The sequence below is a fragment of the Oncorhynchus kisutch genome, linkage group LG4 (genome assembly GCF_002021735.2).
Source record: "Oncorhynchus kisutch isolate 150728-3 linkage group LG4, Okis_V2, whole genome shotgun sequence".
NCBI classification, from domain to species: Eukaryota; Metazoa; Chordata; class Actinopteri; order Salmoniformes; family Salmonidae; genus Oncorhynchus; species Oncorhynchus kisutch.
In genome coordinates, this window is record NC_034177.2 from 18,187,201 (window position 1) to 18,206,272 (window position 19,072).

At 44.7% G+C, this 19,072-nt stretch overlaps 1 protein-coding gene and 1 long non-coding RNA gene across 2 annotated transcripts; one reads left to right on the plus strand and one right to left on the minus strand.

The window, feature by feature from the left end:
• Positions 1-214: 214 nt before the first annotated feature.
• Positions 215-4,273, plus strand: LOC109889164 (sphingosine 1-phosphate receptor 4-like). Its single transcript, XM_020480384.2, has 2 exons — positions 215-339; positions 1,132-4,273. The coding sequence occupies exon 2, from the start codon at positions 1,315-1,317 to the stop codon at positions 2,518-2,520; it is 1,206 nt and encodes a 401-aa protein (XP_020335973.1). The 5' UTR covers positions 215-339; positions 1,132-1,314; the 3' UTR covers positions 2,521-4,273.
• A 6,886-nt stretch (positions 4,274-11,159) lies between these two features.
• LOC116373963 (uncharacterized) lies at positions 11,160-14,379 on the minus strand. The gene is made up of 2 exons (XR_004209660.1): positions 12,618-14,379; positions 11,160-12,009 (listed from the first exon to the last, which is right to left on the minus strand). It is a non-coding gene; the product is annotated as an uncharacterized LOC116373963 (long non-coding RNA).
• Between the last annotated feature and the right edge of the window lie 4,693 nt (positions 14,380-19,072).

A 19,072-nucleotide genomic window follows, 5' to 3' on the forward strand; every position in this document is an offset into this window, starting at 1 on the left:
CAGCAAACAATCAACAAAACTGTATTGTGATGGCCTCATGGAAGTGTGGATTAGCCCATATCAAATGATCAATTCACACATTGATTGATGGCATCCATCTGAATGGTCACGTTCTAAAGCATTTCACAATTAGTGTGTTTTCTCTTGAGCAGTGATGAAACAGCTCATCAGTGTCAATAACCTCTTGCATCGTGTGTGTGTGTGTGTGTTGGTCCTTATGGGTGTGGTACCATAAGTTCCTTCCTCGTCTCTTCAATAGAGTAGTGCAGATGTGTTCTATCAGCCCACACAGGGGATGGCCTTTCACACAGCATCACTACCAACAGTATCTCTGCACATGTAAGTAACACATTAAGTAACAACTGTTTATTTTGTTAAAATCTAAATTATACACAACTTCTCTTCACTTCATGTGTTATTAATATGAAATTATACAATTAGATAGTGATTTTAGATGACAAAAAAAACGTGGAATGGAGAGCCAGGTGTATGGTTACATATATTACATGGAACTGTAGCAATACATTTGCAAGGCATTTGTGGCCATGTAAGCTTTTGCTCACATGCAACAAATTCTAACACAAATTTAGCAAAAAAGGAAAAATCTTGGAATTTAAAGGGAAATTGTTTTATAAAATCTAAAAATGAAGAAAAAATATAAATATAATGTGGTAATCTTTATTTCACTCCAGAGTGGAACACAGTTTTTCAATTATCACTAATAATAGGAATTTTGAAATAGCAGTTTTACGACTTTCAAACATGTTGACTTCACGTGCAGATTGAACTTAAATCACCTTCCTGGCTGCAGCTGTCTGCTCCTCTTAGCTAACCACAATGTGGTTTAAATGGTACGGAGAGATTTAAATGGCACCATAGAGGTTTAAATGGCCCTAACGCATGCTAGTGGAGGCATGCAGTTTTACGAGGTCGGGTCAACAGACAAATTCTTATCTCATTTTCTGAAAATAGTTTATTTTCCAGCTTTTCACAATGAATTTATAAACTATGCAATATACCAACAAAATATATTATCATTACCTGCAGTTCATGCGCTAGAAACAGCTTATACCTCATTATTATTGCTTATCACACATCTTTTCATATCAAATATCTCCCTGTGTTTGCAAGGTGGGTTGTGAGACAGCAGAGCTCCAGTGGAGAGAGTGTGTTAGCCTGAGTGAGCCCTGAGCCTACTGCAGGAGTTCTACACGCATCCAAGTCTTGCCTTATCCAGTCCAATCCAGCCATTTTCTGACACGCCAAGCCCAGCCGAAACCAGCACAGCCCAATCAAGCTCTTCATAACCCAGCCATGGATTCCATGTCCTCCCTGAGCTCCTCAACCTCCTGCCCCTACCTGTACCTCTGGAGTAGCAACATCACCAACAACAGCAGTAGAAGCAGTATTAGCAACAATGTGATCCTGGAGCACTACAACCACACAGGGCGCCTGCAGCACCGCGGGCCCCGCCAAGGTGGCCTGAGCTTGGGCGCGTCCCTCTCCATCTTCATCAGCATCCTCATCATCCTGGAGAACCTGCTGGTCCTGGTGGCCGTGCTCTCCAGGATCCGCAAGAGCCACCGCTGGGTCTACGTGTGCATCGCCAACATCACCCTCAGTGACTTGCTGGCTGGGGCGGCCTACGTGGTCAACATCTGCATGTCTGGCAGCCATACGTTCAGACTGAGCCCAGCTCTGTGGCTGTTCAGGGAAGGGGTGATGTTTGTGACCTTGGCTGCCTCTATCTTCAGCCTGCTGCTGATAGCAGTGGAGCGCTACACCGCTATGATGAAGCCGCTGCACCAGAAGTCAGCCAGGAAGACATGTCGTATCTACGGCCTGGTGGCGCTGTGCTGGATCCTGGCCTTCGCCATCGGCTTCCTCCCCCTGCTGGGATGGAACTGCGTGTGCAGCCTGGAGAGCTGCTCCACCCTGCTGCCGCTCTACTCCAAGAGCTACATCTTCTTCTCTCTGCTCATCTTCTCCCTCATCCTGCTGGCCATCGGTGTGCTCTACGGCGCCATCTACTGCCACGTGCGCAGCAGCGCCAAGGTGGGATCCCAGCGCAGCCGCAAGCGATCCCTGGGGCTCCTGAAGACGGTAATCTCCATCGTGGGTGTGTTCATCATGTGCTGGGGCCCTCTGTTCGCCCTGCTGCTGCTGGACTTTTTCTGTGTGTCGCGGCAGTGTGCGCCCCTCTTCAGTGCCGACTGGGTCATTGCTCTGGCTGTGCTCAACTCTGCTCTGAACCCTGTCATCTACGCCCTGGGTAGCACAGAGCTGAGGAAGGCCATCGCAGGGCTGCTGTGCTGCTGCTGCCTCAGGGCAGGCCTCTGTCACCCTGATGCCTTCGTGTCCAAGGAGACCAGCAGCACGGGGAGCACCAGGCATAGTAGCCTGAGGAACAGTTTCAATAAGGTCAGGAGTTTCAGTATCAGCCCCCCGCCTGCACCCAAGGCCCCCAAGAAGAGCCGCCTCAGCTCCACCACCAGCTGCCTGTCTGTGTCGAGCGGTTAGACCACAAAGGGCTGCCTGGGGCAGACGTAGATGCGAAAGAGAGCTCTCTTTGTGTGTGTGTGTGTGTGTGTGTGTGTGTGTGTGTGTGTGTGTGTGTGTGTGTGTGTGTGTGTGTGTGTGTGTGTGTGTGTGTGTGTGTGTGTGTGTGTGTGTGTGTGTGTGTGTGTGTGTGTGTGTGTGTGTGTGTGTGGGTCTGTGTGCGGGTGTTGGAATTTAGAGAAAGCCCACTAGCACAAGGCTAGCATTTTTCAAAACAGGGTAGTAGAAAATGTATCTCATTGGCACAACCATGATACAACTATGAAGATACAGCCTTGATGCAGCCTTGATACCACCATGATACAACTATGAAGATACAGCCTTGATGCAGCCTTGATACCACCATGATACAACTATGAAGATACAGTCTTGATGCAGCCTTGATGCAGCCTTGATACCACCATGATATAACTATGAAGATACAGCCTTGATACAACCATGATGCAGCCATGATACAGCCATGATATAACTTTAAAGATACAGCCTTGATACAACCATGATACAGCCTTGATACAGCCTAGATACAGCATTGATACAACTATGAAGATACAGCCTTGATACAAACATGATACAGCCTTGATACAGCCTAGATACAGCCTTGATACAACTATGAAGATACAGCCTTGATACAAACATGATACAGCCTTGATACAGCCTAGATACAGCCTTGATACAACTATGAAGATACAGCCTTGATACAGCCATAATACAACCATGATACAGCTTTGATACAGACTAACGGTTTTCTCTGTTATTAGTTTTGTTCATTTTTTTGCCTTGTCATCAGATCAGGACGTGGCACATACTGATAAAGTTTATTTTATGTTATGCATTACAAAAAAAACTTTAAAGAGTTGTTCAAGATTTCTTATAAAAGAAGCATTATAGAAGCTTTATTTTGTTTCACTGTTTGAGCCTCGAAACAGATTACCTGTTTCTGTCATTGAGGTCTATATGCTGTGTGCACTTTTTCAGTGCTTTACTAGAACTGAGATTTTGTTTTTAGATCTTTTTGAGAATACAATAAGATTTATACATAGATACAAAGACATACACTACATTACCAAAAGTATGTGGACACCTACTAGCAATGCCGACGCTTGGCATTGCGCGTGGTGATCTTAGGCTTTTGTGCAGCTGCTCGGCCATGGAAACCCATTTCATGAAGCTCCCGATAAACAGTTATTGTGCTGACATTGCTTTCAGAGGCAGTTTGGAACTCGTAGTGAGGTATTGCAACCAAGGACAGACGATTTTTAAACGCTACGCGCTTCAACACTCGGCGGTCCTATTCTGTGGACTTGTGTGGCCTACCACTTAGCTGCTGAGCCGTTGTTGCTCTTAGATATTTCCACTTCACAATAACAGCTCTTATAGTTGACCGGGGCAGCTCTAGCAGGGTAGAAATTTGGTGAACTGACTTGTTGGAAAGGTGGCATCCTATGACGGTGCCACTTTGAAAGTCACTGAGCTCTTCAGTAAGGCCATGCTACTGTCAATGTTTGTCTAGGGAGATTGCATGGCTGTTGTGCTTGATTTTATACACCTGTCAGGAACGGGTGTGGCTGAAATAGCCAAATCCACTCATTTGAAGGCGTGTCCACATACTTTTGTATATATAGTGTATGTATTGTACAAAACTGTAGAGTTTTATTCATTTTTTTGATGGTCACAGTACATTTTATGTATAAATAAATGTTTTTAAATCATGTAATATCTGTCTTGTTGTTGTACTGTATTACTACATGGTCAAACTAAATGAACACTTCACTCCCATAAGCAATTACCACCATCTACCTCAGGGTGGAGACATGTTACCAGGGGCTTGTTTGAACTGTGAAGAACTGTGCTGTGTGAACTGTGCATCAGGGCAGGCCTCTGTCACCCTGATGCCTTCGTGCCCAAGGAGACCAGCAGCACGGGGAGCACCAGGCATAGCAGCCTGAGGAACCGTTTCAATAAGGTCAGGAGTTTCAGTATCAACCCCCCGCCTGCACCCAAGGCCCCCAAGAAGACATGTTACCAGGGGCTTGTGTGAACTGTGAAGAACTGTGCTTGTGTGAACTGTGAAGATGTTGCTTCACATCCAACAGCAGGTTTCATCAGTGCTGCTTGCATATGCCTCGTTCACGTGCTAGTCGGAACTACAAACTTCTGAGTACGTTTTTTGGGTAGAGTTTCCTATTGGTTGATTCTGATACTCTGTATCTGACTCTTCTGGCCACGTTAGCAAGTTGGATTTTTTGGGGTTTCCTAGTTCCAACTAGCATTTGAACGCAGCAATAGTCACAGAAGCATAAATTCAGTCAACAGTGACCTCTGAACTACATAACTTCTGAGTATTTTCCCAACTGATGAGATATGCATAGAAATGGACATATACACATTATCAAAAGTTCCAGACTTTAGGATGCGAAAACATACAGCAGCTATTGAAATATTGAAATATTTCCTGTGACAAGAGACATGAGCAAAAGTGTCTTCAAAGAATTGATACATTTTAAGATTCTCTTCTGGCACAGGATCATTGTTTTTTGCATGGCCGAATCCACATTATTTCTAGATAACCTCAATGTTTGTAACATCAGATCTATGACTTTGATTGATGAAAAATATGTGGACAGAAACTTAATTTGCATCACAATTACTATTTGTGTTGTTAATCTAAATAGTATGTTACTGGTAGGGTATAAATTATTACACATGTGGTAGAGCATTTGGAACAAGGCCTGGGGTATTGAAGATAGGAAGGAGATGTGTGAAAACGTTCCATCCAATCATAGGATTATTAACAATAATACTGTATTCGATTTTATTTACAGATTAACTAACCATACTGTACAGTTCCTACGCAGGTGATGAACCTCCTCACACCTAACAATCACAGTGAAATGTAAATTAAATATCAGGAATCAGCAACAGTACTCGGGCTCTATGAGAACATTCCAGAAGACAGTGGGGAAGGAAGATGGAGGTGAGATGATTTTAGCTGAGCTCAGGAAATGGTGGGGGATGGAGGATAGTCGTCATAAATCATAGCTAACGGATCACTTAGCTGACAGAGCTACAGAGGTTCGCCGGTCAGAGGTTCTGAAAAGAATGGCTATGGGAACTGTGATGCAGGGGTGCATCTCAATAGTCCAAACCATTGTTTCTCAAACATCTCCTCGGGCACCCCCAGACGTTTAGAATTTTGTTCTAGCCCCGAACTAGCTCACCTGATTGACCTAGTCAAAAGCTTGATTATTATTTGACAAGTTGAATCAGATATGCTTGATCTGGAAAATTGCTTTTACCTGACAAGTTATTTTACACCCGTGCTAATGAAGTAAGGGGAAGGGTGCTTAAGAAAGGAAGCCAGTTTAGAGTATTGAGAGGGTTTGGCGACCACACAGGCATGCCTGTTTGTGAAGTCGCTGAGCTGCTCGGGCTCGCCCGTGGCTGTGGGAACTGGGAACTGGGAGGGAAATGTGGTGTGAGGTGAGAGAAGAAAAAAAACGTGCCCTTTGTCTACCATGCAGGTGATTGATATGTCACACACACACACACACACACACACACACACACACACACACACACACACACACACACACACACACACACACACACACACACACACACACACACACACAGGAAGTGGAGGGATAATTAAATTGTAGAAATAAACCATGCGTAACCATCATGGTTGAATATTGATTGTGAAATGGGTTATCCAAAGAATATCTTTCTTTTTATTTATAAGGTATAGTATTTTGCTGTAAAATGGCTTGCATAAGTCTGTCAGTTGCAAGTCAAAAGTCACTACAGAGGCCTCTAGCAGAAGTCAGTGCAGTAAAATACACTGCATTGTGGCCTTTTGTCTCTTCACTGTTGTTGTTACATTGTTGAAGTAAACAAGTGGTTGCAAGTGTTGCTATACTTCTTCACACAAAGTCCTGCACTTTTGCAGTGAAGGTAAGATAAGCCTTTCATTTTGGGTCCTGGCGTGGCTCCAGTGCCTGATGAAAAAGAAACAAAAAATTCCAAGCTTTATTAGCGGAGGGCTTAGCCGTTTGTTGTATCATATTTGACACGTCAAGGGCTGATACGCAGACCGCCGCTCTCTCTCGCCCACAACAGACCCTTTCTCTGCTCTAATTGAGGTGTATTGGGTTAATGGTGGTTGCGTGCAGACGTGGCCATATGCTCTTTAATTACCCAGCGATTTGCCTGCAGGTGTGCTAATGATGTACTGTCTGACATTACGACAGGCCCTGAAACACTCCAGCAGTCCACTCCATCTGACTTCTCTTTCCTTTCCTCTCCTCCTTCTCTCTTTTCCTGCTCACAGTTCATGAACCTGCCCGTCTGCTAGCTACCTGAGTGAGATATACAATGGCTTGTTTTCTAGACTGTAAATGAGGAACGAGGACAACATGTAAACATGCCATTACAGAAGGTGGATGTGGGAATATTTGTATTTTTCTCCCTGGCTCTGGCGGCCATCTTAAGTGAGTAAATGGGATTTGACTGTGGTGAAACAGGGAGGGAACCGAACAGAAGCACTGAGAAGAGAAGCTTGAAGGTGTCAGGGAGGTCACTGGTTATCTTTTTTTATTTATTGAACCTTTATTTAACTAGGCAAGTCAGTTAAGAACAAATTCTTATTTACAACCCCGGCCAAACCCGGATGACGCTGGGTCAATTGTGCGCCGTCCTATGGGACTCCCAATCACGGCCGGATGTGATACAGCCTGGATTCAAACCAGGGACTGTAGTGATGCCTCTTGCACTGAGATGCAGTGCCTTAGACCGCTGCGCCACTTGGGAGCCCTGAGTATCTGTTCTTTTTCAGTGTTTCGGATGGATGATTTCATAAACCAGCGAGCTGACAATATCGCAGGTGCCTCCGAACACCTCAAAGTGGTTCAAAGAACGAATGTCATGAATTTGGCGTTTAGCGTTCATACTTCAGGCTCAAGTATTTATCCATTACTAAAGGCTATGTAAATAGTGAGTGTTGTGGATACAATCACACCCAATCAATCACAACACAATAATTCCTTTCCAATTGACAATGGGTCATTGATATCATTGACATCATGCTTCTGCCAGCACGGAGAACAAAGCAAGGGAAGGGCATAGCTGTGTAGTCACAGCTTGTCCACACAGTGCATTATTTGCATTTTATAAACTGGGTGGTTCGAGCTCTGAATGCTGATTGGCTGAAAGTTGTGGTATATCAGACCGTATACCATAGGTATGAAAAACATTTATTTTTACTGCTCTAATTACGTTGGTAACCAGTTTATAATAGCAATAAGGCACCTCAGGTGTATCACAGTAGTTGAGGCGTTACTACAGACCCTGGTTTGATCCCAGGCTGTGTCACAGCTGGCCCTGACCAAAGGGGTAAAAGTAAAAAAGAAAAAGGCACCTCAGGTGTTTGTGGTATATTGCCAATATACCATAGCCAGGGGCTGTATCCAGGTACTCCGCGTTGCGTCATGCGAAAGAACAGCCCTTAGCTGTGTTATATTGGCCATACACCACACCCCCTCGGAACTTGTTGCTTGATTACACAATTTCTTGAATTTGTCTGTTGCACCTGACCATGGGATCTTAGCTTGCGGATTTGGAGTAATTTTGGTTAATTATATTCAGTTGCAATTGTGTTGTAACACACACACACATACGAGCTGGCCTCTGAGAAGAAAAAAACATCTGGAGAGGACAAGTGACCATGAGAGCACAGAGGAGATGTACTGAAGCCTTCAACTCAGCTCTTTCCTTCTTTACCAGTTTCAGATCTGTCATCGCTCCAGTCTGGCTTGCAGATCAGAAGATGAAGGGGGGGAGGACAAGACAGAAGTTATGTAGGACCAGGAATTTTGTGACGTGTACATCTCTATCATGAAGTGTACATCTCTATCATGACGTGTACATCTCTATCATGACGTGTACATCTGTATTAGATGATATACAGTATAAGGACACGGATATGACACGATCTGATGACAGCTGCTCTCTTCAAGATGTGAGCATATGAACTCAATAAAAAAATGTCTAGGAAATTCGGTCTAAGTATAATTTCTGCATGACTTCATACCGAATACTTTTTCAAAGAGTGGTCTTTTATGCACTGAGAATTGGGTTTCAGCAAGGCTGTGACCTGGGGCTGGGAGGACCGGCAGGCAGAAGCCCCAATTCTGTGGTTTTTCTCCCAGCTTGTCATTTACACGCTATGAGGCAGAGTGGACTGGAGCTTGAATTTGTAGCACAGCTGGTACTGCTCAGCCTAAGCCAATTACCCAGCCTGCACGCTGCCACGGCCAGGATCACAAGGACACTGATTAAATAGTGGAGGGGGCAACAAAACGAATCAAGCCAAATAAAGCGTCCACATCTCAAATCTGGTCAGCCTTTGAGGAGAACGATAAACGGACTTTGGCATTGCTATGGAAACTAAAATAGGAGATGTGGGGAGAGCTGAGTCTTTGGTCTGGGTAAGCCATTTAGGACTGTGCCTGTATAGGAGAGCTGGAGAGTGTGTATTGTCATATTTATGATTCTAGTGTGGGTTGTAGGCAGCCCACTGGATGGAACAAGTGTAATCCTGGTGGGTATTTGAACCTGTGACCTTCTGTAATTACCTGGAAAACCCTTTGGGTTCCTTTCAAAGGTCCAATGCAGCTGTTTTGATCTGAATATCAACTCATTTCTGGGTAACAATAAAGTACCTTACAGTAATTGTTTTCTACCTCAAATACTCCAGTATCCCTGCACATTGTAAATTTACACTGTATTTAGCTTCCTCTCTTTTTTCTCTTGTTTTTTATATTAAATGCTGCACTGTTGGATAAGGCAAGCAAGTTAACTTGGAGATGTCTGAATGGGAAGGGAAAAACGGAAAATTAGCTGTTATTGGCAGAGAGGTTTGAAACTATTTCTTATTGGTCTATTAAAACTTCATAGGGACAGCCCCCTTTTTTCCAATTTTTGCCTAAAATGACATACCCAAATCTAACTGCCTGTAGCTCAGGCCCTGAGGAAAGGATATGCATATTCTTGGTACCATTTGTAAGGACACATTGAAGTCTGTAGAAATGTGAATTCAATGTAGAAGAATATAACACGATAGATCTGGTAGAAGAAAATACAAAGAAATAACCAACCACTTTCTTATTTTTTCTACCACCATTTTTGATATGCAACAGAAAGGTCCCACTACTAGCCATCACTCTGGTTGTAATTCCGATGGTGACCACAAGATGGCAGTAGTGTATGTGCAAAGTTTCAGATGGATAACTTAAAGTATGAGCAAACTACATGATATTTAGTGTGAAGTCACCCAGGTACATTTGGGCAAATCGTGAAGGAGACAATTACATAACATTTTTCTGCAAGAATATCATCAAATCTGTATACTTGGACTTTGATTTAGCTTTTCCAGTATTAGTAGCCATATTGTAAGTTCAACATTTACAAAACACACAGTTTTCATAACTTCATAACTCTCCATATTCTTGTCATTTTTGACCAAAAGGAAAAGGTTTTCTGTCGCACAAGGTTTGCAGCAAAGTTTTGCGACAGATACAGAGTATCTGCCGCATACTCCCGTAAAGCCAAGCTCATTGGCTATCTAGATAGCTTTTTTTTACCCCGATTGGTGCTTATTTTACAAAGTTACAGTCAATCAAGTGAAGACCGCCTGCGTCATCGCCTCGCTATGAAGGTGTCGCTCTCTCACCAAATATAGTGTCCTATAGGATATACTACACTCCTAATGATATAGTGAAGTCTGGTTACGTTCTAGGATCTCTGAGGAATAAATACAAACGTGATTTTACTGGTTGAAACAACGTTTAGGTTTAGATTTTCACAGTTTCCTTTCTTTGCAAATTGAATGAGTGGAAATACAAAATCGATCGTGCATGCAATCGATCGTGTATGCTGGACCTTTTTAGGATATGAAAAAGGATTTTATCTGACAAAACAACAATTCATGTTATCTCTGGGACCCTTTGGATGATAAATCAGAGCAAGACTTCAGAATGTAAGTACACATTTCACCTTTAGAGGTGAATTTATCAAACCTATTGCGGTGAAAAAAGGGTTTTGATGTTAGGAGCTCTCCTCAAACAATAGCATGGCATTTTTTCGCAGTAATAGCTACTGTAAATTGGACAGTGTAGTTATATTAACGAGAATTTAAGCTTTCAGACGATATCAGACACTTATGTACCGACATTTGTTGTTTCTCTAAAATCTGCCATCGTGACACACGGCGCTGCATGATTTACGACTTTCCCGCCTATTACCACCTGCTGTCGGTGATGTCACCGGTGATGTCACCAGGCAGGCCACTCCATCCCATCAAAACAGGCTGAAATTTTAGGCTGTCTTTTCCAAAAGGTCTTACACTAAAAGGACATTATCACCATTTTCACAATTTCACAGTATTATTCCAACTTCATAGTGTGAATGCAGCATGAAACAATTACAATTATTTTACAGAGTTACAATTCATATAAGGAAATGGTTGGGAAGAGATTTTCGATGTACCGATTCCACGGCACATGATTTATGAACTGATACACAAAATGACGCCGGATTCAAAACAGAGTTTTTCCATTTGAATTATTATACAAAATTCTTGCAACTAAGAGAATGTTATATATATGGGGGATACAACCATCCAAGCTGTGCAGATGTTGCTACGAAGAGACATAAACATTAGATAATTTGTTTTGGTACTGTCCATATGTAGCTTGTTTTTGTTTGCAGGTTCAGGGATGGCTGAAGAATTGCAACATTTACCTAGCGCTAACTCTGCAAATAGCACTGCTGGGTGATTTGAAAAGTCATAGTCACTTGATCAATAATATAATAATACTCTTAGCAAATAAATGTTCTTTAAATTGACAATCTGTAGAAACTATGAGAATAGAAAGGTTCAGAACTTCTGTGAAACATCACAACACAGTTAAAAACGATATGGCAAATAGAAATCAGTCTGATGGCCTTGAGATAGAAGCTGTTTTTCAGTCTCTCAGTTCCAGCTTTGATGCACCTGTACTGACCTCGCCTTCTGGATGGCAGCGGTGTGAACAGGCAGTGGCTCGGATGGTTGTTGTCCTTGATTATCTTTTTGGCCTTCCTGTGACATCGGGTGCTGTAGGTCTCATGGAGGCTAGGTAGTTTTCCCCCGTTGATGCAGACCGGACCACCCTCTGGAAAGCCTTGCGGCTGAGGACGGTGCAGTTGCCGTACCAAGCTGTGATACAGCCTGACAGGATGCTTTCGATTGTGCATCTGTAAAAGTTTGTCAGGGTTTTGAGTGACAAGACACATTTCTTCAGGTTGAAGAGGCGCTGCCTTCTTCCCACACTATCTGTATGGTGTGGACCATTTAAGTGTGTCCAACTTACAGGAAAAGTGGTGACTCACAGAACAGCATGAAAGAGATATCTGTGATAACAAAAGAATCCAAGCATGTCTCAGAGTTAAGAAACCACAAATAAGACATTTTAAGTAGTAGATCAACATTAATCACCTGTCTGATGGATTAGACTCGATTTATCCCATAATAGATGAAGAAAAAAAGATCCATAGGATTTGATTAATATTACTTTGGAAAAATGTCCCAAGGACAAGATTCCGGCAGTCCTTTCATATTACAAAACTGGATCTCATTCAGGTAATCTCTTCAAGGTTCAAAATAATTGCAAAAGAATCAAGAGGTGGCAAATGTCATCTACAATGCACATCTTGTTGGATGAGCTGAGATGTATTGTATAGTTAATGAACCTCTTTTATCCTATGGTAACAAACTCTTAAGATGAAGAATGTTTCCAAGTCCTGGTTTATAACATGCTACATTATCTCTGTGGCAGGGGAACATAAAGTAACATAGCAGACATTCCCAATCAGCTGAAAATGAGGCTTTCTAGGGTAACATCAATTACATAGACATAGCAGACATTTCACTTGGATTACCTCACAATGAAATTCAGTTCCCTTTCAGTCGATCACTCGGTATAATATATTATGGGGAGTCAAAGACCAATCCTATTCACCTGAAGCAAACTGAAATGATGCCCAACGGGCCAGTGGATGTTGATCCCACCCTCGGAAGCCCCGCCTTCCTGGCTATAACACCGGGGCTCTTCAGCTCACCTGAAGGAAGAACGTGTCACGCAATTTACAAACTTTTAAAGCACATGATGGCTAGAAGATTCGGATCGGACTTAGGTGTCTGTTAGTGTGGAGAGAGTACTCGTCCCCCTAGATATTTCAATTTTTAGGTCTTGGTATCAGTTTTTGTGTTTGGTAACAGTGACCTACATTCTGCTCTGCTTGTGTAGCTAATGCTTCCTTGCTTGAGTAAGATGGCCAGTGGTAAGAGTCCGTTCAAAAAAGCTAACCGGCCGAGTTTGAACCTCCACCGCATGTGGTTTCACAATGAAAATGAAAGATACTCACGAGTGCTGGGGTGGAATCATGCTCAGGGGGCATTGGCTCGGAGCAGTTTGTGTGACCACTGCTCTGGCTAAGTTCAACTTCCATTCGGAGTTGGGCTGACTTTGTGAGGAAGATTGGTGATGGGAATTGATATGGGTGTCATCTCAGCTGAGTTAGGCTCATTTCGGTTTCTCTGACAATGTTCAGAGTCTGGATTCCATGGAATGATACACTATCCCTGATTGGTTCTGGAGGGTTTTCAGAGTGTAAATTGGATGACATCAGACCGGGGCAGCCTAAAGTCCCGGCTTTGGATTCGGCGAGGGCGAGTGAACCATTGGTGGTGAATGTGCCTTTGATGGTGCTTATCTCCGCCACAGAGGAGTGCCTCCAGGTGTGGGGGAAGGTATTTACCTCCTGTGCCGAGCTTCCCCTCAGTCCCGAGCTTCCCCTCAGTCCCGAGCTGCCTCAGTCCCGAGCTGCCCCTCAGTCCCGATCTGCTCCTCAGTCCAGTGGGGTTCTGGGTGAGGACTACTAGGCCATGGTTGTCGGCGAGGGTGGACTATCCAAGGACGCGAGGAGAAGGGACTAAGACATTGATTGAGTGGGGTCCAAGTCCCGCACCGGAGCCGCCACCATGGACAGATGCCCACCCGGACCCTCCCTATTGTTTTGAGGTGCGTTCGGGAGTCCGCACCTTAGGGGGGGTTCTGTCACACCCTGGTCGAAGTATTTTGTGTTTATCTTCATTTATTTGGTCAGGCCAGGGTGTGGCATGGGTTTTTGTATGTGGTGTGTATGTATTGGGATTGTAGCTTAGTGGGGTGTTCTAGTTAAGTCTATGGCTGTCTGAAGTGGTTCTCAATCAGAGGCAGGTGTTTATCGTTGTCTCTGATTGGGAACCATATTTAGGCAGCCATATTCTTTGAGCGTTTCGTGGGTGATTGTCCTTAGTGTCCTTGTTCCTGTCTCTGTGTTAGTTTACACTAGTATAGGCTGTTTCGGTTTTCGTTACGTTCTTTGTTTTGTAGTGTTTAATATTGATTCGTGTTTTACGTTTGTTTATTAAACATGGATCGCAATCTACACGATGCATTTTGGTCCGACTCTCCTTCACCACAAGAGAACTGTTACAGTCAGGTAGGGATGGACGGCTCTACCCTGGGTCTCATCCTCTGGTGGTGGGTTTCCTGAAAGACGTGTGTAGGCTCGGATCAGGGTCTAAGCCTATAGCAAAGACCTGGGATCTGGCGTTGGTCCTGGATACTCTGTATGAGCCTCTGTTTGAATCAAATCAAATCAAATGTATTTATATAGCCCTTCGTATATCAGCTGATATCTCAAAGTGCTGTACAGAAACCCAGCCTAAAACCCCAAACAGCAAGCAATGCAGATGTTGATGCACGTTGGCTAGGAAAAACTCCCTAGAAAGGCCAAAACCTAGGAAGAAACCTAGAGAGGAACCAGGCTATGGGGGGTGGCAGTCCTCTTCTGGCTGTGCCGGGTGGAGATTATAACAGAACATGGCCAAGATGGTCAAATGTTCATAAATGACCAGCATGGTCAAATAATAGGTCTGGGGCAGGTAGCACGTCCGGTGAACAGATCAGGATTCAGGATTCCATAGCCACAGTCAGAGCAGTTGAAACTGGAGCAGCAGCACGGCCAGGTGGACTGGGGACAGCAAGGAGTCATCATGCCAGGTAGTCCTGAGGCATGGTCCTACGGCTCAGGTCCTCCGAGAGAGAGAAAGAAAGAGAGAAAGAGAGAATTAGAGAGAGTATACTTAGATTCACACAGGACACCGGATAAAACAGGAGAAGTACTCCAGATATAAAAAACTGACCCCAGCCCCCCGACACATAAACTACTGCAGCATAAATACTGGAGGCTGAGACAGGAGGGGTCAGGAGACACTGTGGCCCCATCTGATGATGGAAGGATATAACCCCACCCACTTTGCCAAAGCACAGCCCCCACACCACTAGAGGGATATCTTCATCCACCAACTTACCATCCTGAGACAAGGCCGAGTCTAGCCCACAAAGATCTCTGCCACGGCACAACCCAGGGGGGGGGAGGGGACAACCCGGCATGAAAGAGCACCAGTAAGCCAGTGACTCATCCCCTGTAATAGGGTTAGAGGCAGAGAATCCCAGTGGAAAGAGGGGAACCGGCCAGGCAGAGACAGCAAGGGTGGTTGGTTGCTCCAGAGCCTTTCCGTTCACCTTCACACTCCTGGGCCAGACTACACTCAATCATATGACCCACTGAAGAGATGAGTCTTCAGTAAAGACTTAAAGGTTGAGACTGAGTTTGCGTCTCTCACATGGGTAGGCAGACCATTCCATAAAAATTGAGCTCTATAGGAGAAAGCCCTGCCTACAGCTGTTTGCTTAGAAATTCTAGGGACAATTAGGAGGCCAGCGTCTTGTGACCGTAGCGTACATGTAGGTATGTACGGCAGGACCAAATCATAGAGATAGGTAGGAGCAAGCCCATGTAATGCTTTGTAGGTGAGCAGTAAAACCTTGAAATCAGCCCTTGCCTTGACAGGAAGTCAGCGTGGGGGGGCTAGCACTGTTTGAACCATTGGAGTCTGTGGACGTGGAGGTCCTTTCCTACAAGACTGCCCTGCTCATGTTCTATGTCTCAGCCAAGGGCATTGGGGATCTTGCGCATACAGTATTGACTCCAAAGTGAGGTTACGTCCTAATGCAGTTTGCTCCCAAGGTTATGCCTATATCTTACAGGTTCTGGCATTCGAACTTTCCCTTTCTCACCTCCTCCGTTTGCTTCCAGTGAACAACGCAGGTTGCATGGCCTGTGTCTGGTGTGCGCTTTACGCACGTATATGGATAGGACCAAGGATATCCGCGTTGTGACCAGCTTTTTGTCTGTTTTGATCATCCAACTCTGGGTAGGGCGCTTTAAAAGCACCGTCTTTCTCATTGGATTGTGGAGGCTTTCTCCCTGGCCTGTGACAACAAAGGACAAGGGTTGCCTAGTGGTGTGCAAGCTCACTCTACTAGGGGTGTGGCAGCTTCTTGGGCAGTGTTCAGGTGTATGATGATTGGTGATGTCTGTGGTGTAGCGAGTTGGGGTTCCCCACATACCTTTGTGAGGTTTTATTGCTTCGATGTAACTCCTCCCTGTGTCTCATGTTGTTCTTATGGCTGATGTAGTGTCTGTGAAATGGCTCGCTAGTTAGCCGGGTGCACGCTAATAGCTTTTCAATCAGTGGCGTCACTCGCTCTGAGACCTTGAAGTAGTTGTTTCCCTTGCTCTGCAAGGGCCGAGGCTTTGTGGAACGATAGGTAACAATGGTTCATGGGAGGCAGTTGTTGAGTTGTTCAGAGGGTTCCTGGTTTGAGCCCAGGTTGGGGCAAGGAGAGAGACGGAAGCAACACTGTTACACTGGGTCTGGGAGTGCGCGTTAGTCAGCGTGCAGATTTCACATTTATCCGTGTTACCACAGTTTGAGCCTTGGGCTGCCGTGGCAGCTTACGAGTACACCGTCTCCAGGTTACTGCAGGTTTCTTGTGTGCCTCGAGCTGCCGTGGTTCATCGACTCTGGTTGATGCTATGCAGAACGTGTGTATGCTTTACAATGTCCCGACAGGTGTTCTGTTGTTTTGTAGTTCTGACATTTCAGGCTCGTATGGTAAGTATTGTTCTTGGAATAGTTGGGTCTATGGACTTGGGCTGCAGTGGCAGCGATTCTGTGCTTATAGTCAAGTTGCAGCAGGTTCTGGTTCCCTATATGGGGATCTGACAGTTCAGGCCTAATGAGGCTTTAACAGTTCATGCTTCACAGTTAAGTAGTGGGGAAAAAGGTGTCTTCTGTAACCTCTTTTTGGAGCCGGTGGAACCTGTATGTGCTTGGGCTGCGTTGAGTCTCCTAGTTTGGTACCCTCTGAGCTGGCTTTTGGTGTGATTGTATGTAACCCATAGTATGTTATACAGAGTGACAAACTGAAAGGGAATATACAGTTATGAATATAACTATTGTTCCCCTAAAGGAGGGAATGAGGAAATTATTGCGAGGCCCGGTATTATAGCCAGGAAGGCGGGGCTTCCGAGGGTGGGCTCGGCATCCATTGGTCCGTTGGGTGTGATTTCAGTTCAGTTCTTCAGGTGAATAGGATTGGTCGTTGACTCTTCATAGTGTGTTATAGCTAATTCCCTCCTTCAGGGAACAGTAGTTATAGTCATAACTGTGCGCATCTCCGTTTGCTCTCTGATGGCTCAGAGAAATAAAGAGTGCATGTGTGCGTGTCTTCGGCCTTGTCAAGGGAGGAATGCGATATTGAAATAAACATGAAGTCTGTGGAGAATGACTGCATTAGTATGCAGCAAATTCAATGTACCCTCGCCGCACTGTCTGCCACCAAGACTAGCCAAAGTGATAAATCTGGTTGTGAAACATTCATACTTGAAGCAGAAATATTCAATTCTTACAGGCTGCAATGCCTCTGTCTAATATTTTAGGGTTCAATGGGATACTGGGCATCTTGCTGCATGCTGATTGGAAGACGATGATGATGTAATGGCACACAATGGGCTTCACTCCTGTTCCTGCTGAACTGAGCCAGTACTCAGAGTTAACACTGATACCAGTTCAGTAGGCACAGGAGGGCACAGCCCCAACCATAGGGTATTTAACCCTCCACGTCCATCCCTTTAGAAACACTCCAACACTCTGCATTGAGACCGAATGGAGAAGAAAAAAAGATACTGCAGCCAATTTGAAGGGTAGCCCTAAGCAGGACTTCAACCCGCAACTGTCAGTCCAATGCCTTACTAAGAAATTACCACAAGAGGTCTAAACATCTTGATGAGACGACATACAGTGCATTCGGAAAGAATTCAAAACCCTTTTGTTAGGTTACAGCGTTATTCTAAAATGTATTAAATTGGGTTTTTCCTTCATCAACACAGAACACCCCATAATGACAAAGCATGTTTGCAAATTTATTTGAAAACCCCCCAGAAATATTAGATTTACATAAGTATTCAGACTCTTTACTAACTACTTTGTTGAAGCACCTTTGGCAGCGATTACAGCCTCGAGTCTTCTTAGGTATGACGCTACAATCTTGGCATACCTGTATTTGGGGAGTTTCTCCCATTCTTCTCAGCAGATCCTCTCAAGCACTGTCAGATTGGATGGTCAAGCACAGCTATTTCCAGGTCTCTCCAGAGATGTTCGATCGAGTTCAAGTCCGAGCTCTGGCTGGGTCACTCAAGGACATTCAGAGGCTTGTCCCGGGGCTACTCCTGCATTGTCTTGGCTGTTTGCTTAGGGTCGTTGTTCTGTTGGAAGGTGAACCTTTGCCCCAGTCTGAGATCCTGAGCCCTCTGGAGCAGGTTTTCATCAAAGATCTCTCTGTACTTTGCTCTGTTCTAGTCTACCAGTCCCTTCCACTGAAAAACATCGCTACAGCATGATGCTGCCACCAACATGCTTCACTGTAGAGGTGGTATCAGGTTTCCTCCAGACGTGATGCTTGTCATTCAGGCCAAAGAGTTCCATCTTAGTTTCATCAGACCAGAGAATCTTGTTTCTCGTAGTCTGAGAGTCCATAGGGTGCCTTTTGGCAAACTCCAAGCAGGCTGTCATGTGCCTTTTAATGAGGAATGGAGTTCTGTCTGGCCACTCTACCATAAAGGCCTGATTGGTGGAGTGCTGCAGAGATGGTTGTCCTTCTGGAAGGTTCTCCCGTCTCCACAGAGGAACTCTGGAGCTCTGTCAGAGTGACTATCAGGTTTTTGGTCACATCCCTGACCAAGGCCCTTCTACCCCAATTGCTCAGTTTGGCCGGATGGCCAGCTCTCGGAAGTCTTGGTGGTTTCAAACTGATGGAGGCCACTGTGTTCTTGGGCACTTTCTATGTCGCAAATGTCGCAGAAAATGTTTGCCTCGACACATTCCTGTCTTGGAGCTCTAAGGACAATTCCTTTGACCTCACGGCTTGATTTTTGCCCTGCCATGCCCTGTCAGCTGTGGGACCTTATATAGACAGGTGTGTGCCTTTCCAAATCATGTCCAGTCAATGAAATTGACCAC